At 40.1% G+C, this 15,001-nt stretch overlaps 1 protein-coding gene across 1 annotated transcript; it reads left to right on the forward strand.

The window, feature by feature from the left end:
- The first annotated feature begins 1,910 nt into the window (after positions 1–1,910).
- On the forward strand, positions 1,911–12,992 carry LOC119722193 (ornithine decarboxylase 1-like). The gene is made up of 9 exons (XM_038192240.1): positions 1,911–2,058; positions 4,424–4,520; positions 4,852–4,928; positions 5,673–5,845; positions 6,799–6,933; positions 10,097–10,262; positions 11,634–11,808; positions 12,277–12,386; positions 12,942–12,992. The coding sequence occupies exons 1-9, from the start codon at positions 1,942–1,944 to the stop codon at positions 12,990–12,992; spliced, it is 1,101 nt and encodes a 366-aa protein (XP_038048168.1). The 5' UTR covers positions 1,911–1,941.
- The last annotated feature ends 2,009 nt before the right edge of the window (positions 12,993–15,001 follow it).

A 15,001-nucleotide genomic window follows, 5' to 3' on the forward strand; every position in this document is an offset into this window, starting at 1 on the left:
ATGTAACCTTTAGAAATCTCCCTTCGCAACCACAAGGCTGAGTGTACAAACGCGGGTGCAGATTATTCCAGTCGGGAATCGACGTACGCGCATGTTGGGGCCGAGGATGAATCCCGTGTGTTATTATACCGCGCGCTACACGTAACCCCGGAACGGTATGCGGTAGTCAACCCCGGTGGTTTCGCTCGTACCCCGACCCTGCAAACAGGGCGCTGGGAAGGGCTGATGAGCTTCACAAAATCTTGTGAAGATGGCATTCTGGGTAATTTATCATGACCTATGCATAAAGCATGTAGCTGCAGCTGTTTAAGACCGTACAGTTACCCAATGCGCGCAAGTGCTATCTGAAAACCTCATAGAAATGCACACATTCCATACCGGATGTGATTTCTTTTTCATTGCAGACCATGTGGACAAAATTTGAGCAGTCGCTAGCCTTGGTCAATGCTCTCGTCGTTATTCGTCCCGTACGCGGTCAATCGTCGGCATATATCCTCACGCGCTATGCACATGCATGTAAAAATACAGCGCGAACAGCGACCTCATGCGGCCACTATTTTTTTATGCAAATCAGTTGGGGACGATCTCGAGCCTTGGTTCAATCGTCGGCAAAAGCTTATGTTTTTCTTTATTTTGCGCTGGATTTCTAGCGCACGACCTCGTATGCGAATACAGATAAGTGTAGGCGGGGCTAAAATGTGGAGTGTCCAATCACACCTTGGTAAATCCGGACGTCATCAAATTATTTGCAGCTATTCGCCTTTTGCGGACGTGACAGGAACCACAGTTTTTGTGCATTGGTGCCGTGTGCAGAGACACACAACGTGTACGTGTATGGATTATGTACGGTGCCACGTTTCACTATGCAAGTTTCCACGCAACGATCGACCAATAAGAAAACGACATTTAAGGTCAGCTAAGGCTATTAACATAATGAGCATCACCCCCAAAACCTCACATGGACGATTGAACCAAGGCTCTCGATCTTCCCCAACTGATTTGCATATAAAAATAGTGGCCGCGTGAGGTCGCTGTTCGCGCTGTATTTTTACATGCATGTGCATAGCGCGTGAGGATATACACGTGAGGATATAACGACGAGAGCATTGACCAAGGCTAAGCAGTCGCATGATATGCAAGTTGACCCTTCGTGAATTCAAAACGGAGCCGCGCGAGTGACGGGAATTGAAAATTTACATTACATTTGAAGATCTTTCTATACATTATTACGCTTTTCAACCCAAAAAGAATGTGATGACCCAGTCTTAACGGCCGTTTAAAACCTTGCAGGGTCGTGGCCGTGAAGACTTGCATGTCACAGGTAATTAAGGCAAAATCTATCAAATCAGAGCGTAAATTCATCAGCCCTTCCCAGCGTCCTGTTTGAAGGGCGGGGGGGGGGGGGGCGGGGGGGGGCCTATACGAGCGAACGCCGGTGGTACGCGGCGGCGCAGGTGGGCTTAAGCCGTCTAATTACTGAAGTTCAAGTCTACTATAGACCAATAATCATGTTGCGACCATCTTTTTTTTTGCCCATTCAAATCAACGTAACCAAAGCGAGGCTGGAAGGAATCATTAAGAGCCTTTTGCACAAACAAACCCCGTATCATTCAGTACTGTTATTGGATACAGAGAACATGACCGAAACTGAGCAGACTTCGGTCTCACTTAGGCAGGTCAAACAAGATAACATCTCATCTGATGACCTTGTGGATTTGTTCAGTCTTTTTTTGAGGAGGGTAACCCACGTAAGCAGCAATAGAACTGGGATACTGATCCACACTTTGTAACGGGTGGGTAATGAGTTGAACCTTGGCCGGTAACCGGAGTTCCAGTAAGCGAGTGAATGTTACCACCTGCCCGACTTTTATCTTTTAGTTTGCCTATTTTTTTTTTATTCTCCTCTCGAAACTCCCACCGTGAGGTATTAGCCTGTGAGTCATGGAACGTTACGAAACGCCTGATCTACGAGTAACTCTTTATGAAAATGGAACCTCGATTCGAGACATTGCTAACGAGAAGGTTAAAGACGAAGACCAAGATGAACCAAAAAGAGAGGTAAGAAATGAGAGCAGAATACAGTGGCGTAGCAAGGTCAGTTGGAAAGGGCACTTGCACCTCCGTGCTGAAATGTAGACACATTTTTATTCTACAAACATAATAACACACTCCAACTCCAAAGCGAGCAGTGACTGGGATGTGTTGAAAACAAAAGAGTTAAAAGTCCAAATTCTACTACTTTAGAGCGACGACTATACGCCGGCAGCTAGGCAGCTAGCCAGTATAGAGGGTCAGGGATTGGTTTTTAGACTTTATTTGAGTGGTAGAAGGTTGATTGCGAGCAGTTGAACGTGACCACAGCTTTGCAACCAGCTACCCGGTGGTTACACGAGTTGCGGGTATTCTGCAGCGACGTTTCGAGCTCACGTCCACACAGTTTGAAACTCACGCACACACGGCGGAAGCTCACTCACACGACGTTTAAGCTCACGCACACGATGTTTCATACTCACGACGTTTGCCTGTCCCTTTTAATAATTCCAATAATTCTGAGTTCAGGCCAATCAAAAATGAATTTTTTAACCGGAATTACTTTCTTGGGCTGATATTTGGACTTAATATCCCTTACATAAAATACTTCAATTTGCGACACATCAACACACCTTGGAAATTACTACTTTTTTTTTTTAAAGTAAAATCCATATTTCTATTTCGTGATAACCTTGTATTCACCTATAGAAATTGCTCTGTGCAGACTTATACAATCTTTTGTTCCCTATTGTGCAAATGGCTCCAGAGGGTACCGTGTAACAGATCACGACGTTTGAAACTCACACACACTAAACACACCCATTTAAGCTCACGCACACGACGTTTCAAACTCACGCACACGACATTTGCCCGTCCGTTGTAGAACACCATAATTCTGAGTTCAGGCCAATAAAATAAATAGGCCCAAAAGTGCCTACGCCGGACAAATCACGATTTGCATGCCCTCCAATTCTCCGTTATTATTAGAGTATTTTGAAGGCCATGAACTTGAGGGTTTGTACAACAGAAGGGTGGAAGCCAGAGGACTGCGAGCTTGTATTTCTGTTAAATTCGGAGGAAATTAGCCTCTAAAATTTGTCTATTTTGCAAAAATGGTTCGAGCGTAGGCGTCATTTTAGGGTTGATCATCTTTGGATGGAGTTGTCTCCCAAAGGTAATATTTGTTCAACCCTAAAAAACGAACAGAAAATGAAAGATGATGAAATAAGCTTAAATTTGATGTATATTTCAAACACCTTGGAGAGTTGTAAGTATTCCTAAGTGCGCATAACTATCATTGAGGTCTATAGAAGTTTATTTACTGGTCTGTTTATTTACTGTTCTTTTTATTTAAAATAAAATGACGTACCGGTAACGATTTAATAAAATCGACTCCGATTGGTCGCAGAAATCAGAAAAGCAGATTGAACGTTTTGTTGAAGTGCACTTTTCTACTTTTTCTGGGTTTTTTGGCTACCAGAAAAGCAGATTGAACATTTTGCTAAAATGCATATTTCTACTCGTCTGCTTTTCTGCTACAAGAAAAGCATGTTTAGCTTTTAGCCCTTCCCTGGCGTTTCAAAATGGGACGTCTGCTTTTCTGCTACCAGATTGAACGTTTTGTCAAGGTGGTTCAATTTAGTGGCCATCTGCTTTTCTGCTTCAGAAACTGAGCAGATTGAACGTTCCCGAACGCAACTATGCCAATGTAGTACCCACCAAAAATGGACAGTTCTAAATATCACAATGTTATCATTGTTCACAGATTTTCCATCTGGTTTGAATAGGGAAACTGGGCCAGTTAGCAACTTGGTGAATTTGAAGCTCATCAATACTAAGGTTTGGGAAGACTACTTGATGATATCTGGAGACAACGTAAATGCGCACAATTTTCGGGTCTAATAGTAGCCATTTTGGATGGTTACTATGTCCTCATGATTATTAAGTCAAATATATGTTTAAGAAAATGTTATTTAAGTAAGGTTTTTAATTAGAATTACCAAAATAAGGCTTTTCAAAAAATAAAAAATAAAGAATATACCCTAATATGGGAATTAATATAGGCCTATTACACTGCAGGGATTAACAATTTAAGCAGATTAGGTATATTTAGGGTCAAAATTAAGGGTGGCATCCACCTACATTGTCTTCTCCACCCTTTGACTGATTGATCTGACATGGTTGCTTGCTATTACCACAAAATGCCGTCCAAAGTGTCATATTCCACTTTGGCTGGTCCACTATAAGCCACGAAAAGACTAGAGTTTGTTTAGCGACAGATGCAGAAACCTTTTCTAGGCCTATTTAGATCAAGATTTTGTTATCGGTAGTTGGCACCGATTTTACTACAGTATAAGACATTCTATTTGAAACGTCTTGGTTTTTTTTTAAGGATGTAGATGATCCATTCTACCTCTACGACCTCGGCGATGTAGTGACCAAAGACAAGTTGTGGGCGAAGTTATTGCCAAATGTCGAAGTATTCTTTGGTAAGTAGACTTACGCACCCATGTGCTTCATATGCTACACGTCCGCTCTTCTCCCTCCCTCGTTTGTTGCTCGAAATATTTACAAAATTGCTCGAAATATTTACAAGGGTGTATGAAACTAATTTGTTGATGTTTTAGATTAGCTGTACTAGACATCTCGTAACTGCGTTCCGTTACTTTATTTCCTTGTCATGTTTTCACTGTGAGCAAGGCTTTCTCATTCAATTAGTAAGTATACATTTGGAGGATAATTACCAAAGTTCCTACGTGCCTTTAATTCCAGTCCTGGTTTTTTGGTTCCTTTAATTGCTGTTGTATGCATTTTTTCCAGCCGTGAAAAGCAACCCGGATCCAGTGATCATTCGTCTCTTGATTGGACTTGGTAAATCGTTTGATTGTGCTAGCAAGGTACGTATCTTTGATTTTTTGGGGGGTCAAAAGTAATTATCTTAACTTCGAGCGTACAGATATATATCAGGGGGTGAAAATAACGTGTTGACAACAACCCTGATAGTATAAAGTTACACACATGTACTTAGAAAGTTCGTGATTTCCATCAGATTTATTTTAATGGTTGGCCATGATATTCGAAATGTTCAAGAATGATAAGTAGAAATGTTCCAAAAGATCTAATTTCATCAAACGGGCACTCAAAATCACTGATCATCTCTTCACCACATCTAATATGTAAAACTTACAATCGTCAAAGACCAAACGGTGAAAACTGCTTAATTCGAATCTGCAGAATACAATGTTGCCCAAGAATATGATTGAGCTTCGAATTCAAGTTCATCTGCCCAAGTAACAACATCAGTTTATCGGGATTTACTCGCTTTTAACGATGGGTATACTTATACAGGTTTTCAAGCCGAGAGGATTTATCGCCTTGCGTTTGAGTTTGCAAGTGGTATTAGTCATTATGCGTAACGGCCATCTTACAGGGCATCTGTTGTTAGTTATTTTCATTCAGTAACTTTGAATGCACAAACAGTTCTCTCATGCATATCCCAGCAAGACAAAGGCATTGCCCTCTAAGATGGCTGCTATGTATAATGTCTATTTGTTGTAAAGTTTACTAATCTCATTACTATAGGTTAACCGGTTGGGCCTATACTATCCAGTAATGTATTTTGTTTTAACCGTTCCTTGAAGAAAGAGATCAAAATGGTTCTAGATCTAGGAGCAAGCGCTGATCGCATTATCTTCGCTCATCCCTACAAACAAGAATCGCATCTTCGTTTTGCGAAAGAGAAAGGAGTACGACTCATGACATTTGACACGGCGGAAGAACTGCAGAAAGTCAAACGGGTTCACCCTAAAGCGCAGTAAGTATTGATTAAGGATTGTAACCCATAAATGACATTTGGATTCATCATAATTGCAAAGTATTCACAAAACATCGTATGGAATAGAATTAACTACGTTTTACATAGGCCTACCAACGTACAGAGTGAGTCATAAAAAAAGCCCAAAAATTATAGTTCATATTTAAAAAATATGTAGCACCAAAACAAAATAGTGACAGGAAAGCCAATTTCATAAGCTACTTTAAAATAACAAAATTACTGAAATTGTTCAATCCGTTCAAAGAATATCACCATTTAAACGCAATGACTCTAAAATCTCTTTCGTCCATAAATGCGATGTCAAGAATCGTCGTCACAGTGTCTTCAAACATCACCAGCGATAAAACCTTCTTTTAAAATTTAGAAATATTCAGCAAGGCCCTTTTGAATGCCCATCTTTTAAAAAACAAGTGGATTTTATAAATCACATTGTTTGCCTAAGCAGGGTTGTTAATCAAGATTTTGTGTACTACAGTTATTGACAGTTGTTGAAACAAGTATTCTGTGTCATTTTTGTTGTTGTTCCAAACAGTAAGAATGCACAATAAATTGCTTTATTCTTCTTCTTTTTTTGCTGGACGAAAGAGGTTTTAGGGTCATTGCGTTTACTTCTTGATATTCTTTGAACGGATTGAGCAATTTCAGTATTTTTTTCATCTAAAAGTAGCGTATGAAATTGGCTTTCCAGTCGTTATTATTTTTGGGAAAATATGAAATATAATTTTGGGGGTTTGGGTTCCGCTTTTTTTTGACTCACCCTGTATTATAATTATTGTGTTCATTTATTTACGCGGAAGCGAATAAAAGTTGACTCAGACGAATGCACCAAAGCCCTTTCAAGGGTCGGCTTTGAGGTAAAAACAAAACCCTGGTTATTCTGATGTTTTTTTGGATGCCTTTTCCCGATACTTTTTTTTTCTCTTTGTTCATAGGCTCGTACTTCGTATACGTTATGACGACAACACGGCTACAATTAAGTATGGAGCAAAATTTGGTTGTCGCGGGGAAGAAGTACGCCCCCTCCTGGAGATTGCCAAGAAACTAGGACTAGATGTCGTTGGTATCAGGTGAAACAATTTTTACATGTACATTATCAGAAATTTGCTGAATATTTCAGAAAGAGGCAACAAGAAAGAAAAAAAGGCCAGGATGTCCTCTATCCAATGATATTAATTTCAATACGTTATTGTCATGGATGGATGAGAAAACTATGAAAGCGGTCAAAATCAGCATTGTGACAAGTTAGTGCACATTGGAAAAGTGATGATATAGGGACAATGATTAGGTACTTCATTGTAGGAATGAAATGAGACAATCTTTCTGATCACTAATAATGCACGTAATCACTGGTAATACACAGCTCACATCGTCGCCTCTGACCGCCCACCTTACCAATCCTTGGTCTTGATGCTGATTCACCTTACCCACTATCCCGGTACTTAACTCCTGAAAAAGGCACAAGGGGTGAGATCTGGTGATCTTGGGACCATTTAACTCGGTGAAAAAAAATCACTCTGCCACCATAAGCTGTATACAGTTTCCATAAAGAAAACACTAACCAGTTAACCAAAGATATTTCACGTTTAAGTTTACACTGAGAAAGTAAAAGAGAGCAAAAACAATCCAAATACAACCAGAGTACAACTTGGTCCGTGGGTTAATTGCCGGTTCCGAAAATCGCCAATTCTCGATGAATTTATACACCATCCTGTTTACTTATTAAAAGCAGTTACATGCTATCCCAGTATTTTCCCAAACATCAGTCGGCTTAAGCGGGCCACATTAAAGAACAAGTTCCGATTAGGAATTGATTTGGACACGAAGCAATGTTTTTCAGGTACATGTACCGGTATAAATTGTTGAAGTTATTCCGAGTTAAACCTATCGCACTTCTTTTTCAACAGGGCATGATTTAGGCATGCCATAGCCTGGCCAAGCTATATGCAATTTGGTATATAACAAGAAATAATTTACGATTTAATAATAATTTAGTAATGATAGAAATAATTGCTCTCAAATGAAACACCAAATGAAAAAAGCACATAGAACAAGTTTTTTTCACGGGCGCCGCTAAAGGAGGGTCTGGAGGTGTCACACCCTCCCCCATCCCTTCGTCGTTTTTTGTTGGCAAAACCACCACGTGTCCTTTCCGCAAATGTGCCGCAACGAATAGTGCTTCCTTTTGTCCGAAATTGTCCATGATCATCTTGAAAAATGCTTGATTTTTCATAGTGAAGCTACCACTTGTAAAAGTCTATCATCTTTTGTTTATCTATTTATTTATTTATTTATTTCAAAATCTTTATACAGAATACAAAAATATCAGCTCAAAGGCTGCTTTACATTATGGTCCTGTGATAAGAAATAAAAATACTAAAAATAGTGAGAGAAAAAACAGCAATTAAAATGATAAAATAGCAAAATGAACAATTAAGATACTAACAATAAAAATGATTATCTATTAAGATGGAAAAGATGTACATTAAAAAAATAGTTTCTTTAACCCCATTTTCCCACCCTTTAGGTTTATAAAACCGTTATTGATTCATTGTTGACCTAAGCAGGTCAACATCTGCAGCTGTCAAGTTGTTCTGTAGAATAGCACTGGTAAAATGGTAAAATAAGCAATTATGAGCGTAAAAAAAATATGTTAAAAATAAGGTTTCCTATACATGTATTTAAAACCATCAATAGAAGATGCATTTTGGACCTTAGCAGGTAAGCTGTTCCATATAACCGCACCAGAATAACTAAAAGATTGCTTAAAACATTCAATGATAGGTTTAAGGGGAACAACATTAAGAGAATCGGCGTTCCTTGTATTAAATCCATGCCTATCAAAATACATCTCAATATTATTACAAAGTATGTCTGGGGCTAAACCATGAACACATTTATACATATTACAAGCTAACTACAAATCCCTTCTTTGATCAAAGGTTTGCCAGAAAAACGCTCTAATAATTTCCTCACCATGAGAGTTAACATAATCAAAGTTATTGGCGACAATCCTGGCTGCCTGCTTGTGCAGTCTAAGAAGAGTCTTCCTTTACAGCCATGTGGCTGCGAAGGGCGATTTCTAAAGGTTACGTAACACTTTATTTTGAATGAAACTGGCGTGTACACACACGTTCACGTTGGCGGGCAAATCTTTAAAAATTAATTTCTTCCGTCTGGAAGACCGTATCTTCATGCAACTTTCAGGGTTTATTTTCCTTATAATGCTCCAAGTATGTGCTAAAAATCGTTGTAATTATGTTCTTTACTTTTCGTTGAAATTGGAAAAATAGGCCTGGCTACGTGCATATTTGAAAGCTGTAACACTGGCGTAAGCAATGTCTGTCAATCTTTTCAAGCCTCATAAATATTTATACGGTTCCTATTCATTATGGTGTGCATTAACATTTTGAATAAAAGCCTCCTTCCACGAGTTATTATTTGATAAATATCACCCTTTTAGCCGGCTTCCATTGGTCGATACCGAGACCCAGGCCAAGTCAGCCAGGTGACGCTAATGAATATGCTGATATAGGCTACCCGGCGTTATTGTGCTGTGCCAGGCCGAAATCGGTCAACTGTAGCGCCTACGGCGCTATGAAAACCATGCAAGTGGGTTGGGTTGGAAAAGATTTTCGTCGAGATTTTCCTTAGAGCTAGTTCGAGCTGTAACACAAGCGTTGGCAACAACAGATTAAGCTGAAATTCGTAATATACTTAGATGATATAAGTGTTCAATTACTCGTGAAATAACAACTTTCGTAAATTCATTGAAATTGATATAAATATATAGTTTTGGGGACGTTTTCGAACGATTTCTTCCAGACTTGAAGGTCTGCTTTTACAGTAACCAGTATTGAGGTTTTGGCATCGATGACGACGATTTTTTTTGTTACTGACATGAAGTTTAGAATTTCTTCTTCCGTTATAATGTAACATTTCAATCATACTGAGCATATTTTCTGAGAAACACAACGTTCAAAAGACCATGTTTTGGGGGGTTCACGAATTTCACTGCTCTCAAACGCATCAATTAAAATGGTTATAAGACACTTACACATGTATTCGGTGCACATTATCAGTATTAAAAGCAATATGTAGGCCTATAAACATGTCTATAGGCCCAATGATTTTTTTTTTTATTTAGTCAGGTCTACCTTCACAGAAGAAGGGTTTTCAATTGTTTTCTCACCACTTTTTTTCTTATCAATATTTATGTTTTTCCTGCTACAGTTTCCATATAGGCAGTGAGTCTTCCAACCCTCAGATTTTCAGCGATGCAATTCGTTTCACTCGGCCGTTGTTTGATATTGGCACATCTCTCGGATTTAACATGAAGCTGCTAGACCTGGGTGGTGGGTTTCCCGGAAGATTGTACCCAAAGGCAACCTTCGATAAGGTAAGGGATGAAATGTGACATTCGAATTATCAAGTTTTCCTGCAAAAGAGAGGCTCGTTTTTCTTACTCAAAGTTTCCTACACAAAAAGGTTTCCTTTGGGCAAATGAGTTGCGAACGTTTCGATGAAGTTGTCCCCTTAGATACACAGTTATACAAGTTTCAGGATACGGTTCCATTGTAGAATACTCGTAGACCAACTTCACTATTAAAACATTAACTTCTTCAGCATGGCACCTAGTCTATGTAATAGGCCATGGCTATAGCAACCGCAGAGGCAACCGCATCTTGACCGCTAGAATTGGTCTATTGGGCTGCTGTTATATTACAAATCACTGCATTCGAATTGACCAATCACACGTTTAGTCCTGATTTGGGAATGAAATGACGGCACGATTTAGTAAAGTCGACTCCGCTTGGCTGAGGCACGAGATCGCTTAAATCTGCATGCTTTGACATATCAGACGTTATACAGGAGACTTGGCTCCGTGGATAACGGGTGATACTCAGAATACATGGCACCCCGGTTCATTGGTAAAAAGGTTTTTTTTTTAATATTTAAAAAAAACACTCAAAAAAGTCAAGAGACGGGCAGCGAGGTTCATCACAGGAAACTACAGGAAAAAGGAAAGTGTCGCATGCATGATAACCAACTCAGATGGTCCTCCGTAGAGGAAGTGAGACAACCCATCAACACAGATGACTACTGCAAACAAACCAAAGCCGGGAAATTATCGGGAAATTTGAGATGATTGGAGTGAGACGGACCCTAGAACGTTCACCATATGTTTTCAGTACAGATTTGAGAAACTAGTCATTGTTTGATACTGGTTTTTATTAGTATTGGTATAAAAGATTCATTCATGCATGCGCACTTTTCCTTTCAAGGGAATTTTTTTCTGTGTGTGTAAGTCCCCCTTTGTAGGAAAATTTCACCCGTAGCTTTTAAGGTTGGAATATATCATGTAGTATTGAAGTACCGTGACCTCGTGGTCTGGAGCATTGCATTCGTGGTCTGCGGGCAATTCTGCAGGTTGTGGGTTCGAGTTCAGCCTGGGGTCATGGTGCGTGTGTCCTTGGGCAAGGCACTTTGTCACCCATTGCTTCTCTCTACCCAGGAGTAAATGGGAACATGACTGTGAGGGCAGAGATGGTAATTGTGATCGATTCTAGCTTCCTTGCGCCTACTCAGGCAGCATCCAGCTGTATACTCCCCAGGGAGCTGGGATGGTATTTGGAATGTTTAATTGGCCCAATGATCAGGGGTAATAATAATATAGAGCGCTCTAATCATAGTTAAAAGCGTTATATATAAAACCCCGTCATTTTTGTGAGTATTAAGTAATTACTTGATTTCGTTGTTGTGTTGCCAGTTTGCAGACGTCATCACCCGGGCACTAGACGAACATTTCCCCGCCAGCAGTGGCGTGCGAATTATTGCCGAACCGGGAACATTTCACACTCGTTCAGCAGGATACCTAGTGGCGAATGTCATTGCCAAACGTGTGAACAAAGTTGACATCAATGAACGGCGTGAAAGAGTATCAGGTAAGCTGGCCTCGAGTCCATTGGTACACATTGTACTATTTTTGAGAGCTATCGTTTAGCTGTCGTCTTGTCTATCATTCTGTAAGTTGTTTCCGTGGTAACTTCTGTTATTCTAGTCCTCCATACCCCCAAACGTTACTGTCCGTGCACCACTTTTGCTGTATCGCGTAGAAAGAAAGCACATAGTGATGACGTTACTCAGACGTGAAAACGGTAAGGATACCTGAAACAGCTAAAAACTCCCTTATATAACAACAATTAATGCTTGTGAACGCTTGGACAAGAAACACTTGGCATTCTTCGGAGCTGCTATATATATATTTTTTAATTTACCTATCACCATATTACATCTGCCAACAAACTATCATTTCATATTCATCATTCATCTACGGTTTTGGAAAGCTGGCAGTTCTGGAAAGACAAGAAGATTCAGAAGATTCCTAAATATTTGTTTTGTCTTTATTTCAGATGGCGATGAACCGTTCATTTGGATATACTACTTGAATGTTGGTATTTTCAATGGATTGAGTTGCAAAGTGTTCGACCCCGAATTTTTCGACCTTCCAGAACCCTTACACGTAATGTATAATCATAACATTAGAAACGGGTTTGATGTGATTTATGCATGTGAATTTCAGCAATAGTTGTTCAAAAACACTTTAGGCGCATGCCCCAAGTTCACGTCCCCTTCCAAATTCACTATGGCTACGTGCATTTTTAAAAGATGTAAAACTGACATTTGCAATATCTGTCAATCTGTTCAAGCCTCACGAATACTAGGCGGGCTAATTTTGGGCAGTATAATATCAGACGCCTGCAGGGAATCAATCCATGACATGTAATTTGAGTTACCCGGCCCTCAAAGTCCACCATTCACCCCAGATTAACCCCTGGTATCCCTCAGGCCCTAAACAGTCAATAAAACCAGACACTAACCTCCCCAATGCCAATTGACAGTTCCATTTTGGTCACAAGGGTGATCGAGGTAATTATCCCTATGTGAACAATGCATTTGTACACAAGCCTATGTAAATGCGCACAAGCACACTAGGTTTTCCCGCCAATTTCCAACCCCTCCAGTAGGATCACAAGACTGACACCCCCTCTGGTGGATGTACCATGGTCCATACTAGGATCTGGTGATAGATGACCTGGGCATGGCTACCACGTGGCTGGGACAATAAAAAACAAAGAAATGTGGAAGCGATTTTATTCACACTGACTCCGAGTAAGGTTTTTAATAAGGGTCCTATCCATTATGGTGTGCAGTAAAAAAAAATTGAGAAAAGCCTCCTTCACGAGTTATTAATTGATAAATATCACCCTTTGTGCCGGCTTTCATTGGTCGATATCGAGACCCACAGCAAAACAGGCTGAGTGACGCTAATGAATTTCGCTCGTACCCCCCGCCCTGCAAACAGGACGCTGGGGGTACGCTGATGAGCTTCACAGAATCTTGTGAAGAAAGTGGCCTATGACCTTTGTATAAAGCATCTGGCTGCAGATGTTCAAGACCGCAGTTAGACAATGTGAGCAAATGCTATCCGAAAACTTCCCATAGAAATGCACACGTTTCATACCGGATGTGATTTCTGTTTCATTGCGGGCCATGTGGACAAAAGTTTGAGCGTCGCATAATGCAATCCGACCGTTCGTGATTCGAAACGGAGCCTGAGCAACTGTGACGGGAATTGTAAATTTACATCAAATATAAACTTTACAGAATTTCCTACATTATTACGCTTTTCAAAAAAAATAAAAAATCTCTTAACTGGAATAAAAGAGTAATGAAAGTTCGTCTTAACGGCCGTCCGTTTCAAACCTTGCAGAATCATGACCGTGATGATGCGCAGGTTACAGGTCACGCAAATTCCAACTAATCAGAGTGTGAATTCATCAGAGTATCCCAGCGTCCTGTTGAGCGAACTAATGAATTTGCTAATCTACAATACGTCATTGTGTGGCTTGGCCGGAATCGGTCAACCGTAGCGCCTAAGGCGCTTTACTGAATAATGCATGTGGGTTGGGACGGCAGAAATCATCGTCGAAATTTGCCATGGAGATGGTTCAAAGTGTAACACTAGCGTTTGCAACAACATATTTAGCTGAAATTCGGTATATATACTTAGTTAATATAAGTGTTCAACTACTCGTGAAATAATAATTTTGAGAAATTTCTAGAAATTGATATAAATAGAGAGATTTGGGGAAGTTTCCCAACGATTTCTTCCAGACTTGAAGGTCAGCTATACCAGTAACTAGTACTGACGTTTCGTCATCGATCACGGCGATTTTTTGACATGAAGTTTAGAATTTCTTCTTCCGTTATAATTTAACATTTCAATCATACTGTGCATATTTTCTGAGATACACAACGTTCAAAAGGCCATGTTTTTTTGTGGTGTATGAATTTCACTGCTCTGCTATGGCGTCTAAGTACGTAATCGGATTAGCTTTGCTTAACAACGGCAGCCGCTTTGCCTTAGCAACCACATGACTGCTAGGCACCAGTGTTCCGTAGGCCCTTCTCTGCCCTAGTCAACGGCACCAAATTCAGCGTACAAAGCACTGTACAAACTGGTATATGTCCTAGCTGTAAAAGCCTGTTGGCATCACCAAGGGCGTCAATCGATTCTCAAAAGTGGGGGAGGGGGCGGGAGGGGGGTACAAACGTGTATCCTGATGATAAGTACTTCGAGGTCGAAGCCTAAACGGCGTGGGGTTAGATGAGCCAAGGTGTTGGCCTTTATTTATTCACATCATAATTATAAGTAATATCGGCCCGCATTATTTTCATTTGCACGACGAAACTGGGCCAATGCCACCAAAACAGGCTCCAAAAGCAATGAAAACTAGCCTTAATTAAAGGAGAAAAATATTTAAGGTTGAAAATGATGTAAAATATCTGCTTTATCAAAATTTAGAAACTTCAAAACCTACAAATTCTGAAAAACACATTTTCGAAACCAGAAATGCATTTGTTGCCATGATAATTAAGGGGCCACCTTTATTTCTGGCTGGTCTTCAACACTTCCAGCCTAGCCAGTGTTTTATCAACCGTTTAAGACCCGCCACCTGACGGGCTTTCGACCAATAGGAATGGGTAAAATATCTTTATAAATAGCCTATAATGGGAAGACCACAACTATTATTAATGTTCGTAGGGCCTACTTGCATAAGTCCCGGCTTCGTT

The sequence above is a fragment of the Patiria miniata genome, unplaced genomic scaffold (genome assembly GCF_015706575.1).
Source record: "Patiria miniata isolate m_02_andy unplaced genomic scaffold, ASM1570657v1 HiC_scaffold_14, whole genome shotgun sequence".
NCBI classification, from domain to species: domain Eukaryota; kingdom Metazoa; phylum Echinodermata; class Asteroidea; order Valvatida; family Asterinidae; genus Patiria; species Patiria miniata.

Coding starts and splice junctions, on each gene's coding strand:
- LOC119722193 (XM_038192240.1), top strand. CDS start 1,942: ATGGAACGTTACGAAACGCCTGATCTACGAGTAACTCTTTATGAAAAT. Junction 5,846..6,798: donor CGGGTTCACCCTAAAGCGCA/GTAAGTATTGAT, acceptor CTTTGTTCATAG/GCTCGTACTTCGTATACGTT. Junction 6,934..10,096: donor CTAGATGTCGTTGGTATCAG/GTGAAACAATTT, acceptor TTCCTGCTACAG/TTTCCATATAGGCAGTGAGT.